Raw genomic sequence first — 15,981 nt, forward strand, 5'->3', positions numbered from 1 at the left:
CGAGTGACCGCGGGAACCCATACTAAACAGACCTTGTTATTCTTCCCTATTTCATCGAGTTTCCTTCAGCACTTCAACACCATCTTAGAACCGATGGTATGAGAGCTCAATGCTTGCAGCCTAACTATGAGAATGTATCACTATGTCACATTTCAGATAGTTTCTTACTGGGTTCATTTCCACACATCTTTCGATTGCAAGTACCTCTGCCTGATAGACTGTTGGAAGCAGCCTAACGATAGTAAGCATATTGTGCCAGCCCCGAATACTCAAGCGCCAAACCTTCTTCGTAGTTTTAGAACCATCTATAAATATGTACCATTTGGTGGTACTCTTTTTGAGAGTTGAGATTGTGGACCTCCTTTCCAATCTTCTTTTCTACTTAGCATCGTAGCGAAGGTTTTCTCGATCATAGTTTTTTTTTACCATCTCGTCAATGGGAAGGACTTCTGATGGTATGTAGTTAGTCAGAGAGGACCGAGTTCTCTGATTCCTAATTCCTTCATTGTCGGTATTTTCCGTGGATATTCTTTAGAATGGCTCCATGGGCCAATCAAGATGAATAAGTGTGAGATCTGTAATAATTTCCAGTGCCCTAGTTGGGCACGTTCTCATAGATCCAATGATACAAACACAGCAGGCTAACCTTTGTACTCCATCGAGGGCTGTTTTCGTGCTGTTCTGTCTTGCTTTGCATGATACTATAGCCCTATAAGTTGTAATCGGTCTCACAATCATGACGTACATCCCTCGCAGTATTTTTGGGTCACATGCTTTAGCAGCCAGACTACTGCACGCCATCAAGGCCTTTGTTAGCGATGACCTAAGGGCAGTCGCTAGCCAAACTGCCAACCTAGGCAGAGACCTAATTTGCCGCCCTAACAGAAACTAACTATGCAGAATGTTAAAAACTGATATTGGATAATCGGGTTCCAGGATCCACTCGAGCGTTTCTGCTTGGTATGAAATAATAAAGCTTCTTCTCGTATATTTCGCATCCTCTTCTTAGCAATCAACATTCTGATCGGAGAATTGAAAAGAAAATTAATCCAGAAGCAGCCCCAAGTGGCAATAGAATTCTTCAACGTTTAGCAAAGCGAACCCCGACAATTCTGATGAGTACATGTGTATTTTTAGCGACAATAACTCGTTAACAGCACTATGAGGATATTACGCGACATCTGGATATTTATGAGTAGGTCAATAATTCACTCATAATTCGGCACCTTAGATGGTTTTAGATATTAATTAAATTTGTCGGCATTCCTTGCTGTTGTTGCTGATCGAATTAAATCTCATTTTCTAGACATTTGATTTTTGTTGATCAATTTGCCGCCCTAGGCGACCACCTGCTCAGCTTCCCCTCTAGCGACGGCCCTGAATGACCTCAATATTCTTATTCCATAGAAGCTTGCTATCTAGGGTTATTCCCAGATATTTGACTTCATATTTCCACTTTATGATGTCTCCAGTTCGAGAGAGGGATCTCATAGCTTCCCAGCATGTATATCAAATGGGGAAATAAATAGATTCTGCTCTTCAATCAATTTTTTATTGTATTGGGGACAGACTACATCGCAAAGAGTAGATATAGTCTGTTTGTAGTTTTGGATATAGAGGGTGAATTCGGCACTACGTTGGCTGAGAATTGGCTCAAACATTGGATACACATCGAGAAATCTCCGCAGGAGGGTGTCCTGTCACATCTAATATAAAATCTGACCCTGGTTGAAGTGCCGAAGGATCGGTTCAACGTTACAGCTTATACAGGTGGTATAGTCTTACTGGCTTTAGTTTTGATAATCAGAGCATTGTTCTTTATCTGATCCATAATGCTCTGCGTATGATCGAGCGGTGGTGCTCGACTGCAAATTAATGTGGACCAAACATATAATATTACAACCCAAATGAAAGAGGTCAATGTGATCTTCTGGTCTATTCAAAGAGATTCGCTTAGTAATGGACATAATGCATTAGCTGTATACTATGGTGACGAGACCTATCCTTACCTATGCATCTGTAGTGAATCTTTGCTTGATCGAGAGATAGAAGTCGCTTCTAAGGCAAAGTCACCATGCTCCGCTGCGGAGATGGAAGTGTAAAAGGCAGGGAAGATTGAATACGTCACTGATGATTCCATCAGTGTTCCCTTGGTGCAACAATGCAATCCTCATTTCTAAACTGCCAAATTTGTTATATCTTTTGTATGGTGGACTTCTGTAACCGAACCACAGCGCCTACATGCCAAAGGAAAGTCCTCGTATAACAGGAGCTCTGAGATCTACCCCACGGCAGCGATGAAAGTCCACTAGTCATTTCTCCTGAACATCCTGTTGTCAATAAAGTTGTACAGGACATTGGTGTGATATCGGACTATTTAAGGGCAATGCGGGATCTTTCAAAATAATGAATGATTCTCATACATCCCTTCTCCGTAGAGTGGAGCTCGTAGCTATCCGATTATGTTTTGATGAACTCTGCAAGGTTCTCGAAATTGGTTCACCGATGACCCTGAGGCCGTGGGATTGTGAGACCTCATTCTAGTTGGTCCTTTCCTCTAGGGAAGGACTGTTTGTGCAGACAGAGCTGATGTTAATGGTTGGTCCGTAACTGGCGCTTCTTTCTATCAGGAGCTTTTCCTAAGAGATGTCCAGACAGTGAATTTTTCTCTGAATAGAGCAAACGAGGCATTGGGAGGCCTGAGATCAGAAAACTCATAGCCCTTGAGAGGAGATAGCCGATTCTGATGCACTAACTGGTCACCTGTTTAATAGTATGTAAGAGATGTAGGAGCATGGATGAAACTTGCCCATATTGTTGGCCTGTGCGAGCCCTACCTAGGTAAGGACAATACCCAACACCTACTATTTTACTATTTTTAAAGGCTCGCGGCGTTCCTGCATACGTCTCTTAAAGTTTAACTCGCTATAATATCATGCAGGGGAACAATGGACCACAAGGCCTCAGTTCAGCCAGGATTGGCAATGCAGAGTAAGAAGAAACTTGTGTATATTCAGTGAGTTATTGTTTTCATCATAATATTGTCACCTATAAACACAACAAAAAAGTCCGATTAACTTTATATTATTTATTTTAGAACCATCTGTGACAATAACTTATAATCACGCTAATTTACAACAAATTCGCAATATGTTGCTTACATTGTTTTCTTATAATCTAACACTTGGAACTACATGCTGAAACATTAACAAAAAGCATGAACGATCAATTTAAATTTAGGGGTGGAGATATCTTCAATGAGTAATTCGTAATAAATAATCAAAATTGAGCAAAAATGAAAGTCTGGAAAAAATATAGGTTAATATAAATTTTCAAAATATTCCCTATAGGTAACATAAATTCAATAATGTTTTAAAATTATTTCTCTTCTATTCGTGAAGAAATTTTAAGCATAAATCAACATTTCATTGGCCATCATTTTATAAATGAACTTATTATGCGAGCTTGAAATTGTGAAAGTTCGACGCACTATTGCAGTCAACATATAAAATTCAAATTCAGTATAATATTAGGTAATACTCTAATCAATCATTTTTAGCATCTTAAAGTTTGATTATCAGAATTTGACTTCAATATTTTAAAAAATGTACAATAAAAATGGCAGCAATCGAAATCAAGATTACTTAATTTCTTTCAATATCCTTTGGATAAGTTGAATCAGTCTCTGAAATTGTTGTTCCCTCATTGCTTTGTATGTTCGTATTTTCTGGGTCATGACTGTGGTGATGATGATCTTTCTTCTTTTTTATATGACCTTTACAATGCTCACATTCATCATCTGAATCTGACGAGGAACTGCTAGTACTATCTTCATCTATACTACGAGGTTTTGTATATATGCAACAACCTGCAATTTTACAAGGTTGAAGGATTTGTTGTCAGTCATAATGAATTTGGAAGAGTCTATTTCAAATTAATGAAATCAATATTTTTTTTCATATGTATAGATGTGAAAAGTTTCCAATTAGGGTAAACTTCCCTAATCTACAAGTGGAGTGGCGTATATAGAATGCACATGGGATTATAATGTCATTTCACGGTTTTTGTTGCCAGATTGCGCACATAATTAATTCTTAAACTCAGCTGCTTTATGCACTTCTTGCAAATCTTTTGTTGTAACAGTGTATGCAACTGCAATATATTAACAAAAAGTAGTAATCTGAGATATTAAGGTAAGGTTCTCAGGAACGAAAGAGACCGGAGAGGAAAAAACTCCGAGGCCGACAACAAGCTCTGGGAGAGGCGTGGGAAGGAGGAGTCTGCTGGCATGCAGCACTCACAGGCAGCCTCTAGTGTCTTCTACTGTTATATATCAGTTCTCCAAAATTCAAAAAGGAATAACTTGCCTTCCAGTGCCAGATATACTATCCCCCCTACTATGGAGCTTGGTCATTGATGGTCTCCTGGAGATGCTGAAGGCAGGTGGTTTCAATACTTAGGCGTATGCCGACGACATAGTGGTGATTGTGAGAGGTTAGCATGAGGGTTCAATAAGTGACCGAAGGTAGTATGCCCTCAGTATCATAGAGAAGTTGTGGGAGGAAGAAGGACTAGCTGTCAATCCCTCAAAGACAACACTGATTCCATTCACCAGAAGAAGGAATCTTAACCTCAGAGCACCGGTTCTGAATGGCCAGACTCTGAACTTTTCCAGTAATTGTAAATATCTGGGTGTTACTCTGGATAGTAAGCTCAACTGGAGGAAACATATAGACAAGGATCTTCCCAGAGCCATTGCAGCCATGTGGGTCTGCAAAAGACTGTGGTTATACTAGCAGAAGTACGCCTCATTGTCATGCACCTTCATCATGGTGGGCAAAAACCGAAGAGGTCCGCCGGCTGCAGAAATTTTAGAGGCTGCCTTTATTGACTTCACGGGAGCTATACACAGCAGCGCTTGAGGTTATTCTTGATCTGCATCCTTACACATACATGTGAGGAAATGAATCTTGCTGAAGTAATAAGAATATCCCGAGATGGGAACCTCCGTCCAGGAATCTGGATTGCACATTAGATTCAAATCTCTTGGCAAAACTCTCGGATGTGATTCCAACTATCTTCGATTTCGAATTACCCTTTTCAACGGTCCTCCATATGGTATACTGATGAATCATAATCAGAGAGAGGTGTATGGGCCTAAAAAAAGGATCTCTAGACCTCTGGGAAGTGATCCCTGTATCTTGCATACCAAGACACTAACTGTTATACCTGCGCCCAAGAGTGTCTCAAAAGAAACCACAAAGGGGCGCGTATTTGCATCACTACGGACTGCCAGGTTACGTTGAGGTCCCTGGAATCATATAGCCAGGGGTCTCTACTGACATGGGAGTGCTGTAATACCATAAAGCAACTGGTAATAAAGTAACTCTTCTATTGGTACCGGAGCATTGCAGTATCCAAGGAATCGAAAAAGCCTATGAACTTGCAAAAGGGCATCAAGGTTGACACATGTTTGTCCTGAGCCCTTCTGTGGGCTTGGAAGAGACCAATATAAGGATCCTCTCGCCTCCATCCTGTTCAACATGGTGCTTGATGAGCTTTTGGATTCCCTAAAAGTCCGAAGGGGGGAGGGTGATCACATCGGTGGCGTCAATGTGTCCTTGGATACACGGATGACCTGCTTCTGATGGCGGAGTAAACCAAGGATGCCCAATTCCTGCTGAGATTCGCGTTGAGATTCTTTGAGGTGCTACATATCACGCTTAACCCCAAGAAGTGCACGTCCCTGGCCCTGGCTGTTGAGCCAGGAAAGGAGAAGCAGTTCCTCAACCCGGCGCCTAAATTTTACGTTGCAGGATTTCCTATTCCCCCAATTGAGACCGTCTCCGACACCTTTGAATATCTCGGGCACCACGACTGCCGGGGTTACTCCATGTGACTCCACCAATCTGGATGCCCAACTGGGCCGCATAATGAGAGCACCTTTGAAGCCTCAACAGAAATTTGATCTCGTGAATCAATATTTAATACCGAGATATATACACTCGATGCAATCCCCTTCATTCAACTCTAAGGTCCTGAAGAAAACCGACAGGCAGATAAGAAGAGCAGATAAGATGATTCTAAGACTGCCTATACACATAATTGATGAAAGTCTGTATACCCCCGTACACCTGGTCTTTTCTCCATCTACAGGAAGATCTCGATAAGCATAATGGCTAGAGTGGAGAAAACGAGACGATCCTGTGAACTCTTTGATGGAGTAATAACATCTAATGTTTCATGGACCGACCGCGTGAGGAAAATGATCAAGCCACATATCAACACGAAGCATGCGGTCGACAAGAACAATGCAGAAAGATTGGAGAGATCATTCTATGGAGGAGGTACAGGACAAGCTGAAAACGACGGTGCCTCAAACTTTTACATTCGTTCACCGCCGGTGGTGTGGTCAGGGGAGGACTACATCTCAGCGATCAAGCTAAGAACTAAATCGCTGCCCACGAGAGGACTGCCGTATGGCCCCCGTGAATCCAGGAAGTGCAGAGCTGGTTGCAGCAAGGTGGAATCCCATTCCCACATGCTCCAGCAATGCCCACTTAGCCATACCAAGCGGATAAACAGACATAATTTCGTCGTGAAGAGGATCGTCGATGCAGCCCAAAAGAAGTAATGAGAGGTTTTCGAGGAGCCTCACATCAGGGACACCAGGGGCAGGCTCAACAAGCTCGATATGGTCTGCACATAAGGTACGGAGGTGATAGTTGCGAACGTGGGGGTCATGGCAGGCCCCTAGGTCGATCTCTGAAACATATCATCTGAAGAGAGCGCCATATGACCAGCCAAAACTGTTGGAGGTGGTGGCAGCAAGGAATCCTGGCAGGAGCATCCGAGTCTTACAATGACAACTCTAGGAGGAGGATGGTTCATCCACAAAGATGTCAGACGCAGAACGTGGGATTAGCATTTCATTTTTGCTACCTCTGGCAAGATCCACAGAGCGTAATTGATCTTTTGTGCGTGTTGCATGTGTTCGTGTTCGGGATTATGGCCTTTTCCGCTCTAAGTGTGTGAGAGTGAACGGTTGAGCGTTATCAGAGGCAATTTTTGATTTTCACTTATACCATTGTTCACTACCTCATAGTGATATATACTTATTTGTACCATTGAATTGTGTCCTGTATGCGCTTGCACTATTTGTAATTCACACTATTTACTTGAATAAAGATCTTTAACAGAGGTCCAACAATAGAAGTGAATCAATAGAAAAACCCTGTAGAGGAAAAATCCAAATCTTGCACAGACAAATAAATTTGTGGTGCTTGCACCGACCTATACCAGAAAGATCCTGAAGCTATCACGAGCTGAAGTTCGGGTCTGCTAACAGGACACTGTCGGTGCAAATACGTTTTGTCTGCAGATGAGATCTGCAGGCTTTGTGGAAAGGAGGTACAAACACTCGAAAACACATAGCGTACAAACTAGCAACTAAGTGGCTCGTTTTTGAATTTTGAACTCTGAGAGAATATCAATGTCTTCTGCACTTGTATTATAAATAACTATTGTGTCTTAATTCTATGACATTCTTCAAACACCTGATTAATTTTCCGAACTGACAACCTATATACGAAGTCAACGTAACACTCGATGATCTCTCAAGTTCACTTGTAGATTCGGCAAGATTGCCCGAATTAGTATTATATCAAAGTGCACTTTTATGATAAAACTGAATATAAATTTCTTCAATAAACCTAGGGTTTGCCAATCAACCTTCTTCAAATTGAATAACTCAATGAAGGTTATTTATATTGGAATATAATTATATTAATTTATATGATGCAAGATTTGAAGTATATTATGAACTCACATTTGGATTTTTTTTTGTTCATGTTCTCATTATCTACAGTCTCGGTAGACCATTGAACTTTTTTATCAGTTGCGGGCTTCCTCAATCGCAATCTCAAAGTTGCTACTTCTTGACTCTGAAAGAATTCAAAATTGCAGAAGAATTAATTTATTATTGAATATCAGAGCCTACATGATATAGACTAGTTGTTGCTTCCAGTGTCAATTTTCATGCAAATACTTATGTAGTGTACCTGAATGGATTGAAATATCCTAAACTGCAGAAAATGTCATTCTTTCTTTGCAAACATTTTTCTTCAACACTTTACTACACTATTCCTTTTTCGTGCCAACTTGTCTGTCGTACTAAAAATGTGTAAAACTGAAAAGAAATACGCATGTTCTTGAGATTATTTTGGTACCTTTTTTTTCTTTCTGAACCGAGGTGATTTCAAAGATGTTTGTGAAAATGTCAGGTCGGCAAGTGGCGTAGCTAGGTAACCATAGGACCTAGTGCAAATAAAAAAATCTATTCTCCTAGCTATACAACACGATCCATGAATTTCAAAAACAGAAAATCTAGGAAAATTTTTAAAAATCCATTTTATTGAAAACATGATGACATACAATCATGGAATTATATATTGTAACAATCATATAGAGAACTACAATATTCAAAGTTCTCATCTTGATATTAATTATAACTTTTGTCCGTTATGGGTTTAAAGAGAAAAAAATCTACAAGGGCTCAATCTTCACCATAACTTGAGATAAATATCACTTTTATCTATTTTTACTGGTTTGAAATCACAGCCTGAGACAATTGTCGAAAAAGAATGCCAACCATCTGAGTAAATTCAGTCAACAAATAGTTATGAACAATGTGAACATAGGCATGAAAAAGGCATAGTGTAACACGTTTATTATGAATATAATCAATCAAAAAAAAAATTGATTTTATGGCAATTTTTCAATCAATGTAAATGAATTGTTATTCGATCCTATTATGATTACCTGAACAATAAAAAACATGTAGGTACAACATAATATAGTATAATTATATCAAATAAGAATAGTACAATCATTTTTCATAAAACATGGTGACTTGTTCCAATAAAACAAAATAAAAAAAATTATTATGACCTCAACAATGAAAATAGTAATCTAGGATTGTTAAAAGAATTATCTACTAATTGTATATCCCAAATCGATTCTGAATCAAGTTAAACCTTTCTGGGCAGGCATACTAAAATATAAAAATACTACACCGAAAATAAGATACCATGTAGCTTTTATTTTAATATAAAAATGATCCTCTTCCTTCACTCAGAATATTGTTGAATTACTTTTTTTCTTTTGAGATGATTAATTTTTTCCTCATTATATTTCAAACAATTCTTTAAAACATTTTCAGTATGTTCACCCAATAAAGGAGGAGGTGATCGGACTTCATTTAAAGCATCACTGTACTTAACAGGTGGTCCAACAATATTGATTTTCCCCATTTTAGGATGTTCAAGAGTTTTCACCAAATCTATTGATTGTACATGAGGATCAGAAAAAACTTCATTTAATTTATTGACTGGTCCGCAAGGAAAAGAGCTTTCTACAAATATATCCATCCATTCCTTGTTAGTTTTTGTTCTCAGAATTGTTTCCAAAATGCCTGTTAATTCCTTACGATTCTCAACACGTAGGGCATTTGATTTATACTTAGGATCAGAACTTAGGTCTTTTCTTTCAATTTTTTCACAAAGGTCTTTAAACTGAAGATCAGATCCGGCTCCTACAGTTAAATATCCATCAGCAGTCTTGAACATTTGATATGGTACCAAACTTTCATGAGCTGTGCCCCATCTTTGTGCTTCTTTGCCAGAATTTAAATAATTTGATCCTATATTAATTAAACTTGCGATTTGCGTAGACAAAAGGTCACAATCTATTTTCTGACCTTTCCCAGTTTTAGTTTTATGCACTAAAGCTGCTAAAATAGCACCATGTGCATATAAGCCTGTTGCTATATCGGTAACTGCAACACCAACCTTTACTGGCTCACCATCAATTGGTCCAGTAATATTCAATAAACCTCCAACTGACTGAGCAATAACATCATAACCAGGCCTTTTCATATAGGGTCCTTTAGAACCATATCCAGTGATAGAACAATATATTAGTTGTGGAGCAATTCCTTTCAAATCATCATAACCCAACTTTAAATTGTCTAATGTGCCTGGAACATAATTTTCTACAAGAATATCAGAACATTTTGCCAACTCATATATTATTTCTTTTCCTTCTTGAGATTTCAAATCAACACAGATACTTTTTTTATTTCTGTTGACAGATAAGAAATAACAACTTTCTGAAGTGTTGTTGATAAATGGAGGTCCCCATTTTCTTGCTTCATCACCAGAACCTGGTTTTTCGATTTTAATGATTTCGGCACCTAGATCCCCCAAAATCATTGTACAAAAAGGTCCTGCTATGATTCGTGTCATATCTATGACTTTTATACCCTCCAATATATTATTTGGAGAATTACAATAACATCTTCGATTATTCAACAAATATTTTCCCAAAAATTTCAGTTGTTTATTAGCAAATTCGTTGATGAACTTCATTGTAAGTTAACAAAAAACTGTAGATAACTGATACTTCAATAATAATGATAATCTCTAAGACCCTAATGGGATGATTTATGTAAATAAAGTTGCTGTTGATGAAATGATAAAAATGTGTCAACATACCTGATCTGATTCAGTTTCAACAATCGTAACTGAAGTGGTCTGCTGCTGCATACCAGTATTTTGTGGGGACGACATGGAATCTGCCATAATGTGAATTAAGAATGTTGCAAAGTTCAAGAGGAATCAGTTTTCCTCTACATGCATGTAACTTCAGGTTTTATCCTTTCAAAATAAATTTTAATTTTTCACATAACAATATTTGAAACTGCAATTTGACAGTAACAAATTTCAAAAATGACATTTAGTTCCAATTAAATGACATTTCCAATTACTCAAAATATAGAAAAAAAAGATTTTTTTTAATAATTTATATCCAAAAACTGATTATCTGAAGTTTATATCTAATTTTGTCACCTTTTAGTTTCTAATAAAAAATATAATGAAATCAAATTAGTAGATCAAATCGAACATTTAGTAGTTCGAAGATATCAACCGCGTTCTGGTTCTTAAATTCAAAAATTTTATGAAATATACATACATAAAATCTCTTTCCTCTGAGCATAAAATTGAATATATTTTGAAATTTTACAAAATGTGTATATTTATTCAAATATCTGATGTATGTTATATGAATTTGATTACTTCTTCAAAAGGAATAATACAATATTTATTCTTGCTTTTCCACCAGTTGTTGCCATGGATTCAAGTTCCCTTAATATCAACAATAATTTATCATTTTAGGAACGTCAATATTAACATTAACGCAATCTCATTGAAGAAATGAGTTCTTCCCCTCAAGAATACGTATTACAGAAAAGTGTAATGCTAGAAACTAAAGAAAAATTTGATAGTTTCCTGAAAGCAGCTTTGCAAGAAACATCGGAAACAAGCCCGAAAGAAGATAGAACAAGGCCAGGAACATCAAGAAGTTCATTTCCTATTAATACATTCAATGAGCCAAGCGAAGAAGACAACAAGGAGTTTATTCTTAATAAGTTCTTCGAAAATAGTGGTGCAGTACCAAGAACTAATGAAGGTAAACCAATTCCCAAACCAAGAACCAAATTAACTTCCAAAAATTTGAATTTATCGCCACTTTCTAGCAATGATACTTTCAAAGTTACTTCACCGAAAGTGGTTACCACAGAAGGTAATAATGTTATTCAAAGTAATGCTTCTTCTGCATCAAGTACAAATACTTATAGGGTATCTTCTCCAAAGTTTGTAAATATTCAAAAAAGTGAGTTATCCAGCCAAAAAACTTTCAAAATATCTAAGAATATAGAACCCAAAATTGGAGATATCGTCATACATGAAAAAGATAGTATATCTAAAATAGTTGATGTGCAAGTGAAAAATGAAGTTCATGCTTCAGATTTGAAAAATTCTGCTTTGGAAATCAAATCAAATTCTTCGGGTTCTAAAAAAAGTTTCAATAAAAAAAATTATAACAGAAGGAAAATCAATGAAAATTTGAACGATGAACTTATTATTAGTGATAATGAAAAATTTAAGGATGAGAAAGTAGTTGATGAAATTCTGAATATAACAGTTCATAGGACAGATAAACTCCTTCTCAATTCCCTTGTTATTCATCCTGTTGTGAAAATTCACATAGTAGATGCATATACTGGAAACTATCTCGCCAAAAAAACCAAGGAAAGATCAGTTGTGTATTACTATGAAGACAATTTAGAATACATAGCTCCAATAATGACTTGTCCCTATAATATGCAGGAAAAGAGATCTCTGATACCTTTATGGGATGAAAGAATTTTAATCAATGAAGATTATGATTATATCATTGAGCAAAAGGATAAAATAATAATATTTTTTGAAATATTGGATTTTGTTTCATTACCTTTAATCAACAATAAAACAAAAGGCTGGCACAGAATAGCATTTGCTTTTTTGAAAATTTCGGGAAAAAACAATGTTTTGAATTTAAAAGAAAATATGAGGCTCCAGTTGTATCACTGTTCACTCAAAAAAGAAGACACTAAAAAGTGCTCTATTTGGGAAGTGTGGAATAACGGTAAGCTTGTAAAATACCCTTCAAGCTTGTATGTCTCTATTACTGCTACTACAGCGAAAAACAAGTTATCAACTGCTTTGAGATCTTCAGGTCCATTAGAAAAAGAAACTAGGGATACAGAAATTTTCAATGAAGAATTGCTTAAAAAAGATGAACTAAAAAAGACTATATTATCTTCTGTAAAAGCTACTTCTCATAAAAATCAGGAATGGAAAAGAAGTACTAGTGAAGATTCAATAAATTTGCCAAATGAGTGTTTGGCTCAGTTTGAAACAGGAAAAGAAGGTTGCTTCACTCTTAGATTTAGTCACAGTGGCTCTTTCTTAGCTTGTAGTTTGAAATTAAATAATTTATATTGTATTGGGATTTTTTCGATCATTACTTTTGAACAAGTTTGTTACTTACCTGGTCACCAAGACATTATTTATTCCATAAGGTGGTCCCTTGATGATTCTTTGATAATTGCTTGTTCAGCAGATTGCTCAGTTTCTATATGGAATGTTTTTGAGGTTTCTTTTTTACAAATTTTACCACACCCAAATTTTGTGTATGCCAATGAAATGGGGAATAATCTAATAGCTACTGGATGTTATGATACCAAATTAAGGATTTGGAATATAGAAGGACTTTCTTCAAAATACGTGTTAAATCAAGAACTTGAGGGTCATAAAGGATATATTACAAGCTTGTTGTTCAAAAAGAGTTATAATACAATTTTATCTTCAGATTCTCTTGGACTTATAATAGAATGGTATCATCAAAAAAACACTTGGATTCTTCACAAAAAAATTAATATTTTGGGCCTTGAAAGCATTGTAATAAACCAGATAGAATTTACTGCAAGAGAAAAAAGACTTGTTGTTCATTCTAGAGATAACATTTTGAGAATAATGGATTTGGAATCCTCAACTGTCCTTCATTGGTTACAAGGAGGACTCAATACGAGATTTCATACTTCATGTTCAATTTCACCATGTGGTAATTATGTTGTAGCAGGGAGTGAAAATTCTTCTGTAAATATTTGGAAATTGAAAACAGGAAAATACGTTGGAAGCCTGGTTCCTTATAAAAATAAAGCAATTACTATTCATGCATTGCAGTTCCATCCAAAAGATAATATAATGGCAGTTGGGCATTTTGGAGATGATTTACCAGTTTTATTATTTGGATATAATGAGAAAAATACAGAAAATAACATAGATTTGAGATTAATAATGGACAAAAGAAATGATTTGCATGACGTAAAATACTCCAGAAAACAGAAATCAATAAGAAATAATGGTGTTAATTTGGATTTTACAAATGTTTTAGATAAACTTGATAACTTAATGGGAGGAAAACGAAAGTCATTCATTGAATCATAAAAAATAATGAAATTTCCAAATATATGAAAAGGACAATTCCCAACATTTCTCATTCATCATTTTGAAGTGAAATTCAAATCAATGAGTACTCAACTGATGTACTATGGTCACAATAAGAAAGTATTTTTCCATTCAGATATTTATGGATGAAGTGAATGTGTAATAATAGTTTTTCAATAAAACAAAAAAAAACATAACATAATTTTTTCTATAACATATTTAATAATTTTTATAATGATTTAATTTTATCAAAGAAACAACAGACTTATTGTTTCCTAATGCCAAAAATCCACTTTTTGGAGAAAAATTCATTGTATTGACATTTCCCAGGCTACTTTGGAAACCAGGAAAATTTTTGAAATTTTCTCCTGAAGCAACATTATATAATTTTACAGAATTAGGAATGTCCACTGATGAATATCCTAATATTTCCGATGTGGCATTGAATGCTAGTGAAGAAATTCTTGTAGTCAAGTTCATCAGAGCCTTTTCACATTCTGGGTATTCACTTTTATATATACAATGGGTGTCATAAACATTAACCACTCCGTGTGAAGAGCCTGCAGCTAAAAATCTATTTGAAGGGGAAATAGCCAATGTAGTACCTTCTAGACATCCTTGATCTTGGAATTTATGTTTCAATTGCCTCATATTCATATCAAAAATTGAAATTTCACCAATGCTACTATGAGCGTACAATAAATTATTTCCATAGCCAAATGAGAGCGCAGTAACATCACCATTCTGCTTCAAAATACCAATCCTTTCCTTTGTTCTTGTTGATAGCAAATGAATTTCTCCCCATTTTCCTGCTATTGCCAGTATATCTTGGTCTGAGGAGATATTGAATTTCTTAGCAGTTGTTAATCCAGGGGGAAGATTAACTCTTGTAGATTTAGCAGACATAAGGTCAAAACAATGAATAAAAGAATGTCGAGATCCAAAAATTACCGTATGATTATTTTCCACTACTTTTGAGCACAAGATAGGAAAATTTTGGAATTTTATACTATGTATTTTAGTATTCTTCTTGCCATTTACTGCATAAAGTGAAGCAATTCCACTTTGACCTGCAACTAGTGCCACTGTAGTATCTTGTAAAAATTCAATTCCATTGATGTAAGGTCCTTCACTATATGTTTCACAATTCAAATCTCTTATTTTCTTATACTCTAGAACAGAACGAGGTAAATATTGTGATTTGTGTTTCTTCGAGAATCCACATGTCTGTAAAATTTCATCGTCTTCATCTGAATCTTCTACTGTTCTGTCTAATTTGGCCCATTTTGGAGTAGCATTAATTGATTCGAACCTATGTTGAAGTAAGTTTTTATACTTATTCGATCTATCATTTATTCCTCCTTCAGGTAGCGTCCTATTTTGAGCGTTCAACGCTTGTCCAACTTTTAATTCATTGTCATCATCGGTCCATGCAGGCATATGCTTCGTTTCGCTATCACTACTGGCTGCATCTGCATTTTCTAAATCTGTGGATAGTTTCACATCCTGTTCCTCAGCTTCTTCTAAACACTTGAGAAATGCAGTGGAACCACCAAATAAAATTTTGTCTAATTGTTTGTCTTCAGCTTCAGCTATTTCATCATATGGTCTATGTTTCTGCTTAGGCACATTCACTTCACTTTCAGGCTCATGTTTACGTTTTCTTGAATTTTGCGGCATTTTGTTGTGATAGATAATTTCACAATAAATAATATATCTATAAAAATATACAGAACTGGATTATTTTCATACTATTCATAGGTTAAGAAATAGGTTAAAATATTTCTGTCATAGATATTTCTGTTATCTATTTATGACATATATTCTAACATAGAATATAATATTTCATATGATTTTTATGAATATAATGTTCTTTTTCTTCAACATCTCTAATTTGAGTAGTTAGGTTCCGGTGAAGTGATTAATATCACTTCACCGGAACCTAACTACTCAAATTAGAGATGTTGAAGAAAAAGAACATTATATTCATAAAAATCATATGAAATATAAAAAATTAATAATTATTTTTGCATAACAAAAATCAAAAAAATATCAATCTGGTTTGATTTCAATTTAATAATTGAAATCA

At 35.9% G+C, this 15,981-nt stretch overlaps 4 protein-coding genes across 4 annotated transcripts; 1 reads left to right on the plus strand and 3 right to left on the minus strand.

The window, feature by feature from the left end:
* Positions 1-3,073: 3,073 nt before the first annotated feature.
* On the minus strand, positions 3,074-10,788 carry LOC123677492 (E3 ubiquitin-protein ligase PPP1R11-like). The gene is made up of 3 exons (XM_045614040.1): positions 10,554-10,788; positions 7,829-7,943; positions 3,074-3,868 (listed from the first exon to the last, which is right to left on the minus strand). Exons 1-3 carry the CDS (start codon positions 10,638-10,640, stop codon positions 3,645-3,647), a joined length of 426 nt encoding a protein of 141 aa, XP_045469996.1. The 5' UTR covers positions 10,641-10,788; the 3' UTR covers positions 3,074-3,644.
* LOC123677491 (succinate--hydroxymethylglutarate CoA-transferase) lies at positions 8,392-10,536 on the minus strand. Its single transcript, XM_045614039.1, has one exon. The coding sequence runs from the start codon at positions 10,425-10,427 to the stop codon at positions 9,129-9,131; it is 1,299 nt and encodes a 432-aa protein (XP_045469995.1). The 5' UTR covers positions 10,428-10,536; the 3' UTR covers positions 8,392-9,128.
* Positions 10,789-11,025: 237 nt separating the features above from the next.
* Positions 11,026-14,059, plus strand: LOC123677489 (jouberin-like). The gene has a single exon (XM_045614037.1). The coding sequence runs from the start codon at positions 11,274-11,276 to the stop codon at positions 13,890-13,892; it is 2,619 nt and encodes an 872-aa protein (XP_045469993.1). The 5' UTR covers positions 11,026-11,273; the 3' UTR covers positions 13,893-14,059.
* A 23-nt stretch (positions 14,060-14,082) lies between these two features.
* Positions 14,083-15,663, minus strand: LOC123677490 (U3 small nucleolar RNA-associated protein 18 homolog). The gene has a single exon (XM_045614038.1). The coding sequence runs from the start codon at positions 15,570-15,572 to the stop codon at positions 14,112-14,114; it is 1,461 nt and encodes a 486-aa protein (XP_045469994.1). The 5' UTR covers positions 15,573-15,663; the 3' UTR covers positions 14,083-14,111.
* Positions 15,664-15,981: the final 318 nt, after the last annotated feature.

Source organism: Harmonia axyridis, chromosome 4 (genome assembly GCF_914767665.1).
Source record: "Harmonia axyridis chromosome 4, icHarAxyr1.1, whole genome shotgun sequence".
Lineage (NCBI taxonomy): Eukaryota > Metazoa > Arthropoda > Insecta > Coleoptera > Coccinellidae > Harmonia > Harmonia axyridis.

Bases quoted from the DNA above. Each gene is read 5' to 3' on its own strand.
- LOC123677492 (XM_045614040.1), bottom strand. From the start codon at position 10,640: ATGGCAGATTCCATGTCGTCCCCACAAAATACTGGTATGCAGCAGCAG. The intron at 7,944-10,553 runs GTATGTTGACAC...GAATTCTTTCAG, and splicing joins TTGAAACTGAATCAGATCAG to AGTCAAGAAGTAGCAACTTT. The intron at 3,869-7,828 runs GTGAGTTCATAA...GTAAAATTGCAG, and splicing joins GAACAAAAAAAAATCCAAAT to GTTGTTGCATATATACAAAA.
- LOC123677489 (XM_045614037.1), top strand. From the start codon at position 11,274: ATGAGTTCTTCCCCTCAAGAATACGTATTACAGAAAAGTGTAATGCTA.
- LOC123677491 (XM_045614039.1), bottom strand. From the start codon at position 10,427: ATGAAGTTCATCAACGAATTTGCTAATAAACAACTGAAATTTTTGGGA.
- LOC123677490 (XM_045614038.1), bottom strand. From the start codon at position 15,572: ATGCCGCAAAATTCAAGAAAACGTAAACATGAGCCTGAAAGTGAAGTG.